The sequence below is a fragment of the Harpia harpyja genome, chromosome 21 (assembly GCF_026419915.1).
Source record: "Harpia harpyja isolate bHarHar1 chromosome 21, bHarHar1 primary haplotype, whole genome shotgun sequence".
Lineage (NCBI taxonomy): Eukaryota > Metazoa > Chordata > Aves > Accipitriformes > Accipitridae > Harpia > Harpia harpyja.
Genome location: NC_068960.1, coordinates 17,813,647 through 17,832,069, shown reverse-complemented (window position 1 = coordinate 17,832,069; position 18,423 = coordinate 17,813,647). Strand labels below are relative to the sequence as shown.

At 47.2% G+C, this 18,423-nt stretch overlaps 1 protein-coding gene across 8 annotated transcripts; it reads left to right on the top strand.

Annotated features, from left to right (window-relative positions):
- The first annotated feature begins 63 nt into the window (after positions 1 to 63).
- On the top strand, positions 64 to 18,315 carry ANKS3 (ankyrin repeat and sterile alpha motif domain containing 3). Of its 8 annotated transcripts, none has more exons than XM_052772974.1 (18): positions 64 to 137; positions 3,943 to 4,043; positions 4,182 to 4,365; positions 4,690 to 4,888; positions 5,110 to 5,231; positions 5,966 to 6,047; positions 6,752 to 6,887; positions 7,206 to 7,364; positions 8,498 to 8,623; positions 9,540 to 9,655; positions 10,559 to 10,726; positions 11,830 to 11,954; positions 12,222 to 12,363; positions 13,550 to 13,722; positions 14,987 to 15,102; positions 16,001 to 16,084; positions 16,598 to 16,692; positions 16,937 to 18,315. In XM_052772974.1, exons 3-17 carry the CDS (start codon positions 4,196 to 4,198, stop codon positions 16,678 to 16,680), a joined length of 2,001 nt encoding a protein of 666 aa, XP_052628934.1. In that variant the 5' UTR covers positions 64 to 137; positions 3,943 to 4,043; positions 4,182 to 4,195; the 3' UTR covers positions 16,681 to 16,692; positions 16,937 to 18,315. The 8 variants fall into 8 exon arrangements, 7 of the variants coding, with proteins under 7 accessions (XP_052628934.1, XP_052628937.1, XP_052628933.1 ...); XM_052772977.1 differs by having other exon boundaries at positions 70 to 137; positions 4,190 to 4,365; XM_052772973.1 differs by lacking the exon at positions 64 to 137 and adding an exon at positions 3,016 to 3,291 and having other exon boundaries at positions 4,190 to 4,365.
- The last annotated feature ends 108 nt before the right edge of the window (positions 18,316 to 18,423 follow it).

Below are 18,423 nucleotides of genomic sequence, written 5' to 3'. Positions count from 1 at the left end.
CTCAAGGGGCGGAGCCTTTCTTTCCACCGCGGAGGCTCTTGGTCTTTGTAGTCTAGAGGCTGGGCCGGGCGGAGGTTTCCCAGCATTCCTTGCGCGGGCGGGGCGATTTCCGGTAGCGGAGCTCACCGGGCGTGCAGGTGAGTGGGTGGTGGGGCCTGTGGCGGGCTGGGTCGGTGGTTGTTCTGCGGTGACTGTGGGGAGGGCTGGCTCGGGAGTAGCTGCCTATGGGACCGTCCCCAGGCGGTCGCCGGTCTCGGTGGACCCGTGGTCGGAGGGGTTCCAGTCCTCTAGCTGAGGTCTACCGGCCCCACGGCGGGGTAGGCCGGGGCACCCCAGCGGCGCGGGTTCCGCGCCGCTGGGGTGCCCCGGCGTACCCCGCCGCTGGGTCGAGACCTTGTTCCTAGGAGGGCCTCGGGAGAACTGTGGCCTGGTGAGGTGTAGGGATAACGTGCCTGAAAACCTTTTTGCTGCGAGACTTCTGGGAACAGCCACGTAGTTACCAGTTTGACAGCTACAGCTGGGCTTGATCTTCTTCAGGCGCATCGTTGTGAGACTGGAGCCTGCCCGGCATCGAGCCCCGGGGGCTGTGGTGTCTAGCTGCCTTGGAGTGCTGTGCCTTGTCAGGCATAGCCTCTGTGCTGGGAAATGTGCTCCCTAATGTGGCTGTTGAAGTGTTTTTGTGCCTCTTCTCTTGTCTTTCTTGGAGCGTATTATGTGCTTTAACGTGCCTGAGAGTGCCAGGCTCGTGGTACAGATGAAGAGCTTGGTATCTTTTCAACAGGCACACCTAGGATTGAACTTAGGTGTTGTGGGTCCTCAGCTGGAGCTCGTGCTGCAGGAATACTTTCTCTTGCACCACTATCCTGTGAAAACTGATGTGGTTCCTACAGCTGTAATGTGTGTACTCATTCACTGGTCAGTCAACAGAATACAGTAGTGCGAAGATGAGATGTTCTGGCAGCAAGCGCTTGTTGTTGTGACTGAGCTGATAACAGCTATTTGTACCTATACAAGGATGTAACAAGGCTTCTTATTTCCTCCAGTAGGTTGTTGCTGAATTTAGTGGAGATAGAACTAAGTCAGGAGCAGAAGTGAAGCATGTTATCAGCTGATGGCGCAGTTGGAAACTCCAACAACCTCCACATTTGTGCTGTCTTGGGTGTCTTGTGTCTTTTTGGGACAGAAGGACTCATGTGGGTGTTACCTGTGCTTGTGGAAGAGGATGTGAGAGAATGAATTTAGTAGAGCTAGTGCAGCTTAATGGTGCCTGATGAGTGTGATTAACAAGCAGTGTTGGATTTGTTCTGTGTTTGGGACTGGTTGCCTCGGTTGCTTCTCAGATCGCCTCTCATTTATTTTAGTATGGCTCTTCTGCCATTCTTTCATCTACTGTCACTTGTTCCTTAGGCATATCCTCCAAAATGGTATACTAAGGCACTTTTTGCTGCAGTTTTCATACTAAGTTTTTAATGGTATATTTCTTTTTTTCTGCCTTCTGGTTTTCTCATCTGCTCAGACAGCAAACTCTCTGAATCCAGGACAGTGTGGTGTTTGCTACCTGCTCTGAGCCTCAGCACTGTAGCATTCTGATTCTGATAAATAGCTAGGTGTTGATGTAGTAAATATGACATTAATAACAGCCTCACGGGGCTGAGGAAGGTCTCTAACAAATGTTAACTTAATTGCTCTGCCCCAGAGCAAGAGAACAGCCTATAAATGTTCAGGAGGTCTCTGTCTAGTTTATTCTTAGCAGCTGAATCTCTGCTGGTAATCCATCACAGTGCTCTTGTTTTTACTTTTACAAGGATTTTTGTGGTCTTTAACCAAAATCTTCCATGCTACAACTTAAGCCTGTTATGTCCTGTTAGATTCACCATGACCACAAGGAACAGATTATTTCTGTCGTCCTCTCTGCAGCAGCCATTTATGTATTTGAAGGCTGTTATCACATGATCCCTCCAGGCATCTCCTGTTTAGACCAGACAACCTTGATTTTCATTTCAGTTCTTAGGGCTCTGGTCACTTTATTGTTCTCCTCTGGATTCTGTTCAGCTGTCCTCTGTATTTGCTCAGGTGCTTGCACAGCTGACATCATGCTCCAGTTCAGGCTGGGGTGAAATCTCATTTAAAAAAAAAAAAAAAAAAAGCAAAGACATAGGCAGTTAGAGCACAGTGCAAGTGGTAGGAATGAGACTGAGAGTCTTGACTATTCTGGAGTCAAGCATAACCTTTCTGTCATGTCAATATTGCCCTGTTGACTGTGGATCAACTTGTCAAAGTTGTGTTGGTAACTAGTACCTGATGTGGGGCTGATCCTGATAAAGACCAAATGCGTGATTTTTATAGTTAACATATCCAATTAACAAGGAGGTCTGCAGAGAGAACAGTGAGCTTCACTTTCATCTGAATGTGCTTCCCCAAACTGTGCTAGATTTTACCTCCTTCAACTAGCTGTTAACATGCCTTTTTGCCTTCCAGGGGCAGCTTTAATCTGTTGTAGTGAGAAACACTCCTACTTTTCCCCCTTATGATCCACTTAAATCCACTTATATCTCCTTGTATTTTGATTGTGAAGCCGTCAGGTCTTTCCTTTGTGTTCTGCCCTGCATATTCTTGCCTGAGGCCGTTGGGTTGCCTGTGTAATACAAATTGCAGCTATTAGTTACAGTAGGTGCTTTTGCAGATATCTTAAGAAAGGAAACATTTATTAGCAGCACCTGCTGATTAGGTAGAATGGATGGTGCTTTTGTAGTCTTAAACTGAAGAAGGAGGTGTGGAAAAAAGCAAGGTTTGGGAGAAAGGATCCAGCTGGGGAGTAAAGAGGTAGGAATTAAAGGCGTTTTGCTTAGGTTATAAGAAAAGATGCTTGCAAGACAAAGACTCCCAATTCTTTAGAAATAGAAGTATGGTTTTGAAATGTTACAGCTGAGGCAGTGGAAAGAGCAACTGCTGCTGAAAAGCCTGTTCCTGCTCTCTTTTATGCTTCACCAACGCCAAATTTGGCATTTGCATGACCCCAGAATGAATCAGCCTGAGGAATTAAACTGGCTAGAAATTATCAGGAAAAAGAAAAGAATACTTTATGTTGTCTTTGCTGCCCAACTTAATATATAGTGGGACCAGGCAAACCCCAGAAGTGCTGCATGGTGGGCAATGAGACTACAGGGAGGGGAAAGTGCTTCCTGTTGGATTGACTTGGATGTAGCCTGAAACTGCAGCTGAAGACCTCAGATGATAGATGCAGCTGTGTTGAACAGCTTTTTATGAAGTGCCAAACAAGAACACTCTCCTGTGAGTGGTTAAAATGATTAATACACAATTGCTCCCTAAGGGTAGGGTTGGGAAATAAACCTTTCAGACAGTCATGAAACTGTACTAGCTTTGTAATTAAGTTACTGTCTGCAGGATGGTGGACATGCTCAGATAATGAATGGGCAGGTGCACTGCTGCTCGAAGTGTTTCAGTAATTTCCAAGATTCACAGAGACGGGACTGGGCTGCTTCTGAAGTGCTGAAACAATAAATGGTAGAAACAATCTACTTACAACCTGATGACATAATGAAGTGTGCACCCTATTCAGGTGATATTAGCTACTTTTGAGAGCAGTGGACAGTTGTCATTATCAATGACCATGTCTTAATTTAAGCAGGGCTGTCCTGTAATATAAGACAGATGGAGAAAGACCAGGAATGTCTGACACATGAATTCTTAATTCTCAGTCTGAATTATAAAACATGCAGACCAGGCATTACATCCTTTTGTATTGCACTGAGCATGCCATCAGCACTTAAATAGGCATTTAGTCTTCTCTCGACAAGGGTATCCGAAGCTGCCTTAGGCATATTTTGATTAGAAGGGAGGGAAATAAAGCTAGTGCTTCTGAACTCTTAAAATGAGATTTGAAATATGGTTTTATAGCATTATTGGCTTTTATTTTTCTAGTGTATTCAAGTCCCAGAGTCCACTGCAGCAAGAAAGAACTGCCAGCAAAAACTCCTCAGCAAGTCTTGCTGCTTCAGGCTAAGGAGGTGATCAAAGTAGAGGTAGGAATTTGAAGCACTATACCTCTGAGATGACCTCGCCTTCCAAGCCCATGGTACCTTGGAGCTATAGTGCCAACGGGTGATGCCGTGTTCTATAGAAAATGGAGATCAGCAGCTAAAAATTCTGCTTTGCTTTAGTTACTCAGGGCGGGATGTCAGAGCTGAGTGATGAAGCCAGCGAGTCGGAGCTGCTGAGCCGCAGTCTTTCCATGTGGCATGGGGTTGGTCAGATGATCTGTCGGGAAGAGCTGGATGTTCCCCTGGACTTGCATACAGCCTCCTCTGTCGGCCAGTATGAAGTGGTGCAGGAGTGTATTCAGTGGTAAGGAGGGGCTGGGCGGGGCACAGGTCTAAGCTTACTTGCTGCCAGTTACGGTTTTTCACTGGCTGCTGTACAGGTTGGTCTAACGTTGCAACAGGGGCATATAGCTGGAACTCCAAAGGGTTCTTAGGCACAAAGTTTCAAGGGGCGAGTCTGCTGATAATTTTTATCTCGAGCTGGTAGAAATTCCCATGCAGGCTTCAGTGCTAGAATTTTTTTCAGCTTTCTTTCAATACAGTGATGACAGCAAGAGGCTGCAGGAGCCTACTGTGATCTACAGCTCCAGAACAGTAGTTCAGCTGAATTCTTTTCTCTGTTATTTAGTGGAGATCTGGATTTAAATAAGAGGAATTGTGGTGGCTGGACTCCACTGATGTATGCCTCCTACATTGGCCATGACACCATTGTGCACCTGCTGCTGGAAGCGGGAGTGAATGTGAACATCCCAACACCAGAAGGGCAGACGCCGCTCATGCTGGCCTCCAGCTGTGGAAATGAAAGTGTTGCTTACTTTCTTCTACAGGTGTGTATCCCATAATAAATAGGTAAAGCCACACTACATGGTTTAAATGCACAGGGTAGGATTCTCCACCAGTTGCAACCAAAGCGTGCAATTTGTGTTTTGTTGCAAGTTCAGCTTCCTGACAGGGATTTAAACTCTCTTGGTATCACAGCACAGAGGGGCAGTGGCTAAGAGACCCAGCAGAGAGGGTGCAGTAAAGAACATTCTCTGTTCTCTTGAAGCAAGGCGCAGAGCTGGAGATGAAGGATATTCATGGCTGGACTGCGTTATTTCACTGCACCAGTGCCGGACATCAGCAGATGGTCAAGTTCTTACTGGACAATGGGGCAAATGCCAACTGCAAGTAAGGAGGAATTTGTCATTTCATTTCTCAAAAGATATCTCATTTCAGATGTGAAAGCAGCAGTTGGCATGCGAGCACACTTGAACACAGAGAAGATGCCTGCTTTTGTCTTTCCTCCTGTACCTTAGGAAGTATGGCACACTCTGTTAGCTAATACAAGGAAGGTGACCTGCAAACTGAACAGTGAAGTCTGCCCATGTTGTCACTGTTTGTTTAACTAAGATCAAGAGAAATTAGATTTACTGCTTGTTTAATTATGGGCTAAACTCTGAAAGCAAACAGGTGCAACACCTTCTGAACTCAAGTGCACTTTACAAGTCTTTCTATTGAATTTTCTCTGTACTTGGAGTTCAGTTTGGTTTTTTTTTTTAAAGTGTGCAGTGCACTCCTGTGCCTTGGGAATTGCCTGTACATTTATGTGTATTGAATTGCATGAGGTCAACAAGAGGTTCCTGCTTTGTTAGCTCCTGCAAAACTGATTTTGCCACTGAAAGGCAGATCTGCAACTGGAAGAGTAATCTGTTGCTGTGTAGCCAAATAGAGTAACACTTACTGAATCTCCACTGGGAGTTTTACTGCGATAGACCAGGGTGTAGTAGAACAGCTAATACATGATAGAGTTTGTGATCAGCTGAGGGTAGAGGCTGGAGATACCCTATTAGGGTATGGCAAGGACTGCAGCATATTTCAGCTTCGATTATCCTAGTCCATGTGTGCGTTTATTCTCTCTCTAGGGAGCCTGTGTACGGATATACACCTCTGATGGAAGCAGCTGCTTCTGGCCATGAGATAATTGTTCAGTACCTTCTCAATCATGTAAGTGATTGTAAGAATCACAATCATGTAAGTCAGTTCTCTGTAAAGCTGAAAATCTGTGGTTTCAGCCCTCAGAGGAAGAACCACAAGTTTGACACCAGACTTTTTACAATGTTATGTTTGATCCTTGGTGACAGTCACCTCTGATGTCCCAGACTTCCAGGACTGTTCTCAAAGTATGTGCTTTCTGAAGGCTAGTACTCTGATTTTACACTGGCGTTGCATGAATAGGAGCGAGGTCTAACTGCCCAGATTTAACTGAATAATGACTGAATTAGAAAACAGCTAAAGCAGTAATCTCTATATTGTGTTTACAGGTTTGCCTGCTTGGGCTAGTGGGCATCTTCTGCCTCCAAAAAACTTATGAGCATGCATGTCTCAATGTTAGACAATTTGTTTTTAATATCCCATTTAACTGGTCCAGCTTACTTCCAGAAGGAGGCAGCAATGCAAACCATTTTTCAGATGAAACAAACTAGTTCCCTGTGGCAATGCACAAGAGCCATATACTTGGGCTACTCGGCATTCAGGGACTGGGGAGACTGGATAACTAGAAAGGCAACAAGGTATTAGTGGAGCTTGAACTGTCTATCAAACATGAGCCTGTATTTGTGATGGAGGAACCAAGACAATTCTTTGGCTTCTTTGAATTTTTGTGTATAGTGTCCTCTGCTATGTACATTTTAAACGTGTTTTTTCTATAGGGAGTGAAGGCAGATGTCAGAGATAACACTGGAGCTACAGCACGGACACTGGCCATGAAGTATGGACATACAAAGATTGTGGGACTGATAGATTTGCATGCAGCCCCAGTGCCCAAGGTCTTCTGCAGGGGTCCAGGTAATAGACAGATGTTTTAGCTTGTTCATTTTAAGATATAATCTGAAGAGAGGTGTTTGATATTTTGGAAGTATGTTACTGTGTGTATGGGGTAGTACTAGCTGGTCTGTCCTGGAAATTCCAGCATTTCTGAGGATGGAAGAGGCATGGATCCAACATTTTTTTTGTCTGCTGGCCCTTTTCTGACCTAGTTAAACTGTTTCACCCTCCCTCTTTTAATGTTTCTGGGGGTTTTTTCTACTGCATTTATAGGACCAGTAGCAAATAAAGTAGGTAAATGAATTACTGTGCTGCTAACAATCTGTGTTTGAACTACAGGAAAATATGAAGAGCTGAGTTCCTCAGATGAATCATATTCTGCTCCCCAGAGACAGAGACCTGTTCGTAGGACCAAGGGTCCCAGCATCCATGACGGACCCCAAGCTTTGGCTAAGATAACAGCAGTTGGAATCGGGGGAAAGAAGCAGTCTCGCTATGGTGAGAATAGTTAGAAGCCTAACTGAGAGTCCTTTGAGGTCTCAAATGCTTTGCAGCTATTGCTGTGCCAACAACTTTTTCTCTTCATTTGGGATTCACGTGTGGTTTGTACAGAAACAAAGATAGTGAACACCATCATAACAAGGCTATCCAATCTCTGGTTTAAAAAGAAAACCCCTTGAACTCTTTTGTCAGGGCTGGATATTGATGAGTGGAACACTTCTATGGAACAAACACTGCTCTTACCTCAATTACTGTTCCCCTGACTCTTGAGAGCAGTCCAGCTTCCCTTTTTGAGGTAGGCTCAAAAGTTCGAGAACCCTTCTCAAGCCAATGACAGAGGAAGTGGTCACACAGGCCAAGAAATCATTGATCGTGGAAATGAACTTGCTGCTCCTAGACCTGTCAGTTTTGTCTTCCCTGATGCTTGAAATACTACTAAAAATGAGATTACAAAACCTTTGCAATAGGCCAAGAGAAAGATGATCCCAGTTCAGACATCAACCCCTGGATGCAGTGGTATGAGTTTTGTTTTCTTGTGTGTGTGTCATAGCCATAGATTTTTCTCAGGTTGTCTAGAATAGCCAAGAATATGGACTTAAAAGCATGTTCAAAGTTCGGTTCATCCTCTTAATACAGATACATATTATCCCATGGGTAATGGCTGTATCAAAATGATACTGTCAGCCTCTTAAATCATAGTGGGATGCTACTAGTGTTTTAACACAGGTGCAGAGGGGTTGGTTTTACAGGGTGTGCTTGGCTGGGGCTGGGACATGGCTGGCACTTGCTCTCTTAAGCAGATGTTTTTCCCCTTTGACAATTGTGGTATGAAGAGGAGAGGAAATGCTGAAAGCTGCTATTTAAGGTGCACCTCTGCCATAAGGCAGTTTCCTCTGGCTTTTTTTCAATGCCACCATCTAAATCAAGTACAGCTGATGTGGGTTTGTAAGGGAGACTGTAGGTGTATGCTGCTCAGTTTTCCCTCTGTGCTTTTTAGACTGAAACCAGCTAGTTGAGAAGACAGTCTCTTCTTTTGATTATTTTCAAATCCCTGAGTGGTTGTTTTTCCTGCTGGAGCCTCCCTGGTAACTTGCATCCTAATCTTTGTTCTCCTTTCCTCTTGCACACAGAGCAGGTCCCTCCTCAGGGCTATGTTACCTTCAATGATGATGGCAGCTGTGAAGCAGACAATATCCGGAATCGGGATGTTACCTCTCCAATTAATGAGCAGGATGTGGAGAGCAGCAGCAGCAGGGGTAAGTTGCTGCCTCAGAAAACAGTCTGGCTTGCAGTGCACACCTGGATGTGAGACCAGCCCCTTGGCTTGCATGTTCCTTTCCCACTAAGGTGTTGAGGATTGGAGTATCTCGTGAGGAAAGGCTGAGAGTGCTGGGATGGTTTAGCCAACAGAAGAGAAAACTTAGTGGGGATCTCATCAATTTGTACAAATAATCTGAGGGGAGGGTGTAAAGAAGATGGAGCAAGGCTGTTTTCAGTGATGTCCAGTGACAGGACAAGAGGCAACGGGCACAAACTGAAAGACAGGAGGCTCCCTCTGAACATAAGGAAATGCTTTTTTTTTTTTACTGTGAGGGTGACTGCACACTGGAGCAGGGTGTCAAGAGAGGTTGTGGAGTCTCCATCCTTGGAGATGCTCCTGGATGTGGTCCTGGGCAACCTGCTGTAGGTGATCCTGCTTGAGCAGGGGTTTGGACAAGATGACCTCCAGAGGTGCCTTCCAACCTCACCATTCTGTGAAGCAGCACAAAGGAAAGATCTATGGGCAGTTCCTAAATTAATAAAGGATAATGTGTCTGTGCATTGGCTCTGGGCTCAAGGGAAGGCCTTTCCTGTACTAATGGGAGGGCAGGCTTGGTAGTAATAATCCACTTTTCCGCCCCATAACCAAGAGCCTCACAGAAACATGCACACTCAGCCTTCCTGTTCTCTGTGGTACTAAACAGACTTGGAGAAAGATTAGTGCCTGGGATCAGACATGTGATATTTCTGTCTCAGAATTGTCTTGTGTCATGAGTGCTGCATATGAAGCCTTGCTCTAGGTTTCTCCTTCCTTTACAACTCCAGCAGGTTTTGCTGGTAATTGTGTAGCAACAACAGCACTGAGTGTAAGGAAGTTGAACCTCAAACTTTTTATTTCCTATTCCTTTTTAGAGGATAACATTTTTTTCACCAACAACTTGGCAACCGTCAGGAGCAGCAGCAGCAGCAGTGAATGCCTGACCAAACCCCTGGGAGTCAGCAGTGAAGGCTCCTTGGAAAGCAATGAGGTGGGGTTTTCAATTTTCCTTTCTGTGCCTTCAGGTTAGCCAGTGCTGTCACCCTTCCACAGCCTGCTATGACTCTACCTCCACAGGAGGCTGTAGTACCGGGCTGCGTGAGGAAGAAACAAGAAAACCAGCTTCCATATTTGAAGACTATGGATTGGCTTGTTTGATCTCTGGCTAGTAGTCAGCTCTCAGAGCACACTCACTCTAGAGCAGGTTGTTGATGGCTAGTCAGTAATTTTTAAGTTCTCTTCAGCTTCTGAACTCTTTGCAGACTTCTAGCTAGGTGGTCATCAATAAAGGATGTGACTTGCTAGAGCTGGGTCAGTCCTTGAGCTTGGCAAGGTAGCAGGCAGTATAGTAAGATTTAGAGAAGCACAGCAGTGCTGTATTGGCATTTCTGAAGTACAGAGAGGGGAAGAGGTTGGTTCTCTCCATGGTTCACCATGGTTCTCCATACTCCATGGTTCAAGTCACAGCTCTCATGGTTCAGGACACAGCTCTGGGGCTGATGTACAGAAGGGTGATATAGCTGAACATGAGAAAAAGTCCTCTGTATCTTGAGGAGCTTCCCACAGGCAGAATCTCAGTGCATTGTATTGGTTCAGGGAAGATTCAGCATTGCCCTTTGCTTTGGCTGGCTTGCTCTGGCATGTTGCTTCCTAAGCTAGGATTGCAAGAGCCTGATATGATTCCATGGTACCAAGCTGCCATCTTGGGAGTGATGACTCAGCCCCTCCTAATAAAGGCTTTGTTAGTCTTTGTTGCCTGTGTTTGTGGACCACTGCCTGGATTTAGAGCTTGGGACTTGCAGGATTCTGCACTTGTTAGCTGTAGTGATCCCGATATCTTTGCATGATCACCCTTGGCCTTTCCATTTTGTGGCTTTTTTTCTTTCTTTTTTAGGATTCTGACCATGCAAACAGTCCCCCTAGTCGGAAACAAGCCAAGAGCTTTAAGATCAAGAACCGCTACAGCAACAGTGATAGCCAGTGGACCCACTGCCCAGGGAAAGCTGGGGGCTCTAGTCAGCACCTAATCCTTCCTGAGCCTCCTGCCTATACAGGGCCCCAGGTAACTATGCACAGAAAGTTATCTCTGAAGTAGTGCAGAATGTGTCACTCTATCAAGCGTGGGAGGTTTTTCCAAGGTTGCCTAAGCTGCTTTCTTGGCCTTCTCAGATAAAAGGGAAGTTGTTGCCAAAACACCTTTGATTCCAAACCTCTGCCCAAACTTAAATGCTTGTGAAGCAGCAATTTCTTGTACAAAGAACTGTTTGCATAGGCGTTGCTGTTGCTTGGAGGGGTGTTCTAGACCCTTCAGGCCTGTGGGTGTGCTACCAGACATGGCTGTGGCGTGGACTAGGGCAGATGTTGGTGTGTCCTCTGCATTTGTTACAAGAGGCAATGGCTGCAGCAGACAGGCCAGTCCTGTTGTGTTGTGTGACTATGGAGAAGGGCAGTTAACCAGGGGAAGTCATGGTTGCTGCTTGTCCTGGTTTCAGCTGGGATAGTTAACTGTCTTCCTAGTAGCTGGTACGGTGCTATGTTTTAGTTCAGTATGCGAAGAATGTTGATAACACTGATGTTTTCAGTTGTTGCTCAGTAGTGTTTAGACTAAAGTCAAGGATTTTTCAGCTTCTCATGCCCAGCCAGCGAGAAAGCTGGAGGGGCACAAGAAGTTGGCACAGGACACAGCCAGGGCACCTGACCCAAACTGGCCAACAGTGTATTCCATACCATGTGACATCCCATCCAGTATAGGAACTGGGAAGTGGGGGCGGGGAATTGCCAGCTCGGGGACTGGCTGGGTGTCGGTTGGCAGGTGGTGAGCAATTGCACTGCGCATCATTTGTACATTCCAATCCTTTCATTATTACTGTTGTCATTTTATTAGTATTATCATTATTAGTTTCTTCTTTTCTGTCCTATTAAACCGTTCTTATCTCAACCCACGGGTTTTGCTTCTTTTCTGATTTTCTCCCCCATGCCACTGGGTGGGGGGGAGTGAGTGAGCGGCTGTGTGGTGTTTAGTTGCTGGCTGGGGTTAAACCATGACACTGCTAGAACCCAGGAAGGCATAACAGCAACACGAGGAAGCATATGTTTATGATTAAGAGTAATAGTAATGCCTTTGTTTGTGAGGGTATAAATAAGTTTGTTTTGGATGGGCTGCAGGACCTGGCAACATTCCTTGAGCAGATTGGGTGCCTGAAGTATCTGCAAGTGTTTGAGGAGCAAGATGTTGACCTCCGGATCTTCCTGACCCTCACAGAGAGTGATCTGAAGGAAATAGGCATCACGTGAGTGTTTGTAATGTAGTTCTTATCTTTCCCCTCACACACCATGCACACAGCCTGGCCAGGAAAGTTTAGCTAGTGAGTGCTTTTCTGTTCTGGCTGTCTCCCACACAATTTTGATATCCCCTGGTTCTTGGCTGTAACAGGCTCCTGTTTTTGGAGGTGCCTTGGAGGAACCAGGAGACTGCAGAAGTCCTCATGGCACCCTATTGGGCCTAGGGGCAGATGGTGCCGTGTTTGGTCCCTGACAGTTTGCCATTCTCCCACCAGTCTGTTTGGACCCAAGAGGAAGATGACCTCTGCCATTGCCCGATGGCACAGCAATGCTCGGCCGCCCAGTGATGCCCTGGAGCTGGCCTACGCAGATCGGCTGGAGGCTGAGATGCAGGAATTGGCCATTCAGCTGCACAAGGTAAGAAGTCTGCTATGAGCTGCTCAATGCCTTATCACGCTACAATAAGTGATTGGTAGCATATTTTTAGGTTGTATCTCTAATGGCCTGGGGTAAAGGAAAAGACATATCTTCCAGTGGACACACTTGGTGTCAGGTAGATCAGGAGACACCGTAAGTGCAGCTTATTTGCTCCTCATCTTCTGTGCTCCGTGCTTGTGAAGCCTTTATGTCAGGGTGTCCTGGTTTCAGCTGGGATAGAGTTAACTGTCTTCCTAGTAGCTGGTACAGTGCTATGTTTTGAGTTCAGTATGTGAAGAATGTTGATAACACTGTTTTCAGTTGTTGCTCAGTAGTGTTTAGACTAATGTCAAGGATTTTTCAGCTTCTCATGCCCAGCCAGTGAGAAAGCTGGAGGGGCACAAGAAGTTGGCACAGGACACAGCCAGGGCACCTGACCCAAACTGGCCAACGGTGTATTCCATACCATGTGACGTCCCATCCAGTTTAGGAACGGGGAAGTGGGGGGGGGCAGGGATTCACCGCTCAGGGACTGGCTGGGTGTCGGTCGGCGGGTGGTGAGCAATTGCACTGCGCATCATTTGTACATTCCAATCCTTTCATTATTGCTGTTGTCATTTTATTAGTGTTATCATTATCATTATTAGTTTCTTCTTTTCTGTTCTATTAAACCGTTCTTATCTCAACCCACGGGTTTTGCTTCTTTTCCCGATTTTCTCCCCCATGCCACTGGGTGGGGGGGAGTGAGTGAGCGGCTGCGTGGTGTTTAGTTGCTGGCTGGGGTTAAACCACGACACAGGGTTTCCCATCCACCTGAGAACTAAAAGGGTGAGTGGGAGGAATTGAATAACTACTCTTTTTCAGTAGTGTCATTTTTATGGTGAAGTTTTGCAGCCATTAGTGAACAGACTTCTCTTGATTTGGGAAATTGGGCCTACTGAGTATCTTTGCAAATGGAGAGGAAGGGGGAATTGTAACTGTGGGGCTGGTTTTGGTGTGGAGAGAAACTATTCAGTGTGCAAGCCTTATCCAGTTTCCTTTCCCACTGTGTTGGGTGCAATTTTGCAGGAACCCTCTGGCTGCCTAAGCCATTAAAATAGCAGGGACTCCAGGGACATGTCAGAGCAGGCACATATGAGTGATGTACAGTACTCCCAGCCTAATCCTCTGTTCTGCTCTGCTGTAGAGGTGTGAAGAGGTGGAGGTGATGAAGGGCCAGGTGTGCCAGGAGCAGAAGCTGCGTGCAGTGGCTGAGAGCTGTTTGATGGAGCGGGATGAGACCTGGAATGCCATACAGTGCCAGCTCAAAGAGGCTCAGGCCATCACCAAGGATGCTGGAGTCCTGCTGGATCAGATCAAGTAAGTCATTCCCAGGAGCTGGCACTAAGGCTACTGGGAGCTACCGGGAAACGGGATTTGGGCTGTACAGAGATCAGAGGTCATATTGACTGTCTTACAGGTGATGCTTAAGGTAAGGCAGGAGAGCTCTCCAGGCATCTGAACCCATTTTTGATCCTGCCTGACTTTTCTGTAGTGGAAAGCCACAGCCATATGAGCAGAGGTGAAGCCTTAATCAGATGCAGGAGCTATAAATGGCCTGACTTCTCAGAGATGCTGGGTGCTCCTGTTTCAACTAGAAGGAACCAAAAGGCTAAGTCTTTTGTTTGTACTTGTATGAGACCCAGTGAGCAGGGTATAACTTGGCGATCAGGTGAAGGCAGGAAAGAGTTTCTAACTTCCAAACTGTATCATCAAAGGACTTGCAATATCTTGCCCCGGCTACTGAAGAATACTTTTCTTGTAACTCTGACACCTAACAGAAAAACCTGCCCAGTTCATTCACATCACTGCCTTTGAGTTCTGTCTTCCCCTGCCTTTTGTTGCCTTTGTGGTGCTTTTCTCCCTGCCCCACTTGGACTTCTGTCATGGGCCCTGTTCTGTCCACTGGTAGAACAGACATGTCCTTGAAGGTGGCATTAATCCTACCGCTTATAGATCCTAGCCCAACAGGGAATGGGGTCTGCTCCCTACCAAGCCAGGGTGAACTGGGATTGGCTTCCAGAAGGACAGCAGAGCAATATTCCCAGCTGCAAGGGGCAAAGCACTTGTCTTTTTCCCCTGACGGAGGAGCTGAGGCTGCCTGGTAGAAGGGCCCTGCCGTGCTCTGAGGATACACTGTTTGAATTGATGGTATGATGACGATAGCCAGAGAACTTCGTGTGCCTCTCTTGCTTTAACCTGATGCCTGTCCTGAGGTAGCTTCATTTGCCCATTAGAAACCTTGGATCAGGCTTGATTCTCGTATAAACCAGGCGCAGCCCCTGGCTTGGGCTTTCTCCTGCTCACCCCGCCCCCTCCTTCTCTTCTCCCCCCGCAGCTCCTCTGTGGACAGGGGCAGAGATTGCTGTGGAGATGGGGCACAGTGGAGAGCGCCCTGAGCTTTGTCTGGGGCACGTCTTCCTCCTCCTGGGAAGGAACAAGGAGCAGTTTGTAACCCAGGGCGTTAGATGCGGTCCCTCGGCACCCCAAGCAGGTACTTGCAGGATGTAGGAGTGCACAGACTGGCATGTTGTTCCAAGAAGTGTCCCTGTGCATTTCTGATGGGCTTTGTCTTGTTTGGCAGATCCTGTCAAGCAGAGCTGTCCTCCCGGCTAACCCAAGAGCAGGCAGTCAGCAGAGTGCTGGACACAAAGGTGCAGCTGGGAACTGGTGAGAGCAGGCGGCCTGGTGAGCGTCCAGGTGAGGAAGAGCTTATCAAACTACAGAAATGGGTGCAAGGGGTGGGTAAACAGCAGGAGACCTCAGAGCAAGCCACATGTTTGTCTTTCATTGCTGAAAGGACACAGGTAGAAGTGATTTGGAAATGGAGGAGCAGCCAAACTGTTAAATTTAATGTAAAAATTCTTGCTCAGGGAAAGCATTTAAAGCACATGGGATGTTTGGACTTCAACTGCAGCAGAGTTTCTCAGCAACTTTTGATTCTTAGCAGGTGGGAAGTTTTGGGGTCTGGCAGGTGTTTGTGGCTAAAAATGCAAAGCTGTAGTGCAGACACCCAGAGTGGCAGCCCTGCTTCATGGGCCTGTGGCTTCCCCTTCCTACGCTGCAGCCTGTGGGTACCTCAAGTGTGTTACCACACCGTGCACTGGAGCAAGGACTGAATCAGAAGCCAAGCTTTGTTCACTGACCCAGTCTGGGGGATTGTGCTGTTTGGTCTGTGAGGCAAACTGATGTACGTGGCTGGGCAGGCTTGGTCCACCGGCTGCTTGTCATGAGGAGTTAGCAAGTGATCCTGCTGCCTGTGACATGCTTCCAGATATGTACTCTTTGCTGCTTGTGTTTTAAAAGTGAGACAAGTAGAGATCCTGTTGATTTCTGTCCACTACACTTAATCTCTGAGATTCATTTAATGTATGACCCAGCTGTATATTAACAAATAAAACATTCTTAAGTGGTAGAATTGCCATAAAAAAACCCCTCAGTTTGTCACAGGCAGTTCCAGCTCTCCTCCCATTGACTCAGAACCCTGAACTAGAGCTGCTTTGGGTGCAGATGCTTCACAGCAGCACCAAACCCTTGTCTCCCCTCTGTCACAGAGAGCGTACAGATTGGTTAAAAGTGTGGTTCCTCTTTCTTGCAGTACTGGAAGGATGGCCACCTTCCTTGAAGTCTCTGAGCTTGCCTGAGCTGTCAGCTGTCCTAGAGGAGTGTGTAGGAGAAATGGGTAAGGTGGGGGAGGACTCTGGACACATGAAGTGACTATTGCGCTGGAGGGGGAGGCATGGCTGGGCAGGTTTTTGATGATTTGGCAGTGGTAGTTTGGAGGGACCTAACAATCCTCTCTCATTCAGGGAATTCCCCAGGCTCTGAAGTTGGTGCTGGCATTTTCTTGCACTTACTCTCATTGCAGATGTTGGGCTCAGCCTCATCCTCTGCTGACAGGTCCAGGCTGAGAGAAGGGGGTATGTGGCCCCCTGCATCTCTCCTGCTTAGTGGTCAGAGCTGGTTGTGAGGTGGTTCCCAAAGCCTGTGTCCTGTTCTCTTGGCGACAGGAACTTGTCCCAGCAACAGGCAGTCAGAGAGCAGAGATGCTCCTGTTTTCAGGGCACTGGAAGCTGCAGGGCAGAAGGCAGCATGAAGGCAGGATAACAGTGGCTGAATGCAGACTGCAGCCTGTTCTTTACTGCTTGCTGGCCTATTGCTAACACTGATTTTTTTCCTTTTGGTTTGTCCTCAGGAAAAGCTCTGCAGACTGTGACTCAAAACCTCCAAAGGCTCCAAGCCCCAGGCCAGAGAGGGCAGAGCTGGCTAGAGCCGTAACAAAGCAGGAGGGTGAGTGGGAACTAATGACAGCCACAGACGGCTGTGGCATTGAGGGGGGCATCATTCCTTGCAGCAAGTAACAGCCATCTGCTGCATGTGCCTGGTGCTCCCTCATAGCCTGCACACTGAGGCTGTACTCTAACTAATCCTTATGTGCCCTTTGGTTGGTTTTCTCTTTGGAAAATCCTTAGTCCCCTTGTCTCTCTGTCCCACTGAAAGGGTGACTGTCCTCTTTTTTTCCTGGTGGCTGCAGGAATACTGACGTCGGGTGACTGTTCCACCCGGAAGCTGAGTGTGCCTGAGAGAATGAGCGCGAGGGTCGTGCTGGCAGCACTGCAGCTCTGCTGAGGGTGCTGCAGCAGCTGGTGGATGTGTGGAAGAAGGTCTCAGCCATCAGAGAACATGCCTGGGAGAACGAGGGGCAGCAGAAGACAACCCAGCAGCTCTTTGGGCCTGACTGTTGTCTGGGTTCCCAGGATCATTGTTGTTCATACCAAAACGTTAGGTTAAGAGGAGAAGCACTGAGCCCAGAAGTTTTATCTGTCTTAAGCTTCCTGCAGCCCTTGTCATTCAGGGCTGTGTGGTGTTAAAAGGTTGACAGTTACCCAAAGCTATCAATTAATTATCCTCTTCTGCATCCCATCCTCCCCAAGGCCTCTGACACTTACCCTGGCTGCTCCTATGCCACGTGGATCGGCACAGAAAATGTATCTGAGGCAGTAAGGAAGGTAGGTTTGTTGTGGATGGGTAAAGTGAGTAGAGTTTGTAATGTTTGGCTTATTAAGCTGCAGCAAGTCTCATGCAGCCCTAATCTCTAGCTGGAATGTCTGCTCTACTGCCATCCCAGATCTGTGCTTCAAAACCTTTCCTCCAACCAGCCCACCCTGGTTTGCTTCGGATTCTTGCCCTCCTCAGGGGTTGTTTGTGATCATGTGATTTAGTCCCAAAGAACTCGTTTTTGTGGTAAATGCTTTATGGCAGAGACTGTCGGTCTGGTTTGTCAGTGCCAAGATCCCAACACTGACAGTGGTTGCAAAGCAGATGTTCTCCTGGAAGGACATAAGAGAGAACGAAGAGCTTGAGACTGTTCATTCTTCTGTGCCTCTGGCAAGCAGCAGAGTGCCAAGGCAGGCAGAACAAGAACGGAGGGATAGATCTGTCCCACATGGGAGATGGGCAAAAGAAATCACATCCCAGACGTAGCTGCGGTGCAAAGCTTTGGTCCTCAACTGCTGCCTGCCTTTGATTTCCAGGCTTTAGTGTTTAGGAACAGTTCTGCCAAGGCATTCTCATGTTGGCGGTGTGGGCGTTTTCAAAGGGCAGACAAGTGGTGCAGGAAGAGACCGCCTTTCCAGGAGACTGCTCCATCTCTTGGAGCTGGGTGAGCAGCCACAAGGGCTCTGGTGGCAGTTACGTTGATGTAAAATGGTTTCTAGTGCCTCTCTGTTCCTGTGTATTGCTGAGTCTTGTGGAGGGCAGGGAAACCAACAATCAACAAAACCTGAAGTCTGTGAGAGATGGCCTTGATAAGTCTGGAAAAGTATCTTTGGGAAGAGGAAGAAACTGTGTGTTCCTGCTGATTTTTGGACCTTGATCACAGATGCCAAAATACAAAAATCCATTCTGGCTCCATCCTTTGAGCTAGTCGCCCCTTCTGATCAGCAGCCTAAGACCATATAGGCAGACTTGAAGGCTAGTCTGCACTTGGTAAAGGTGACATCTAGTTTGACTGTTCTACTG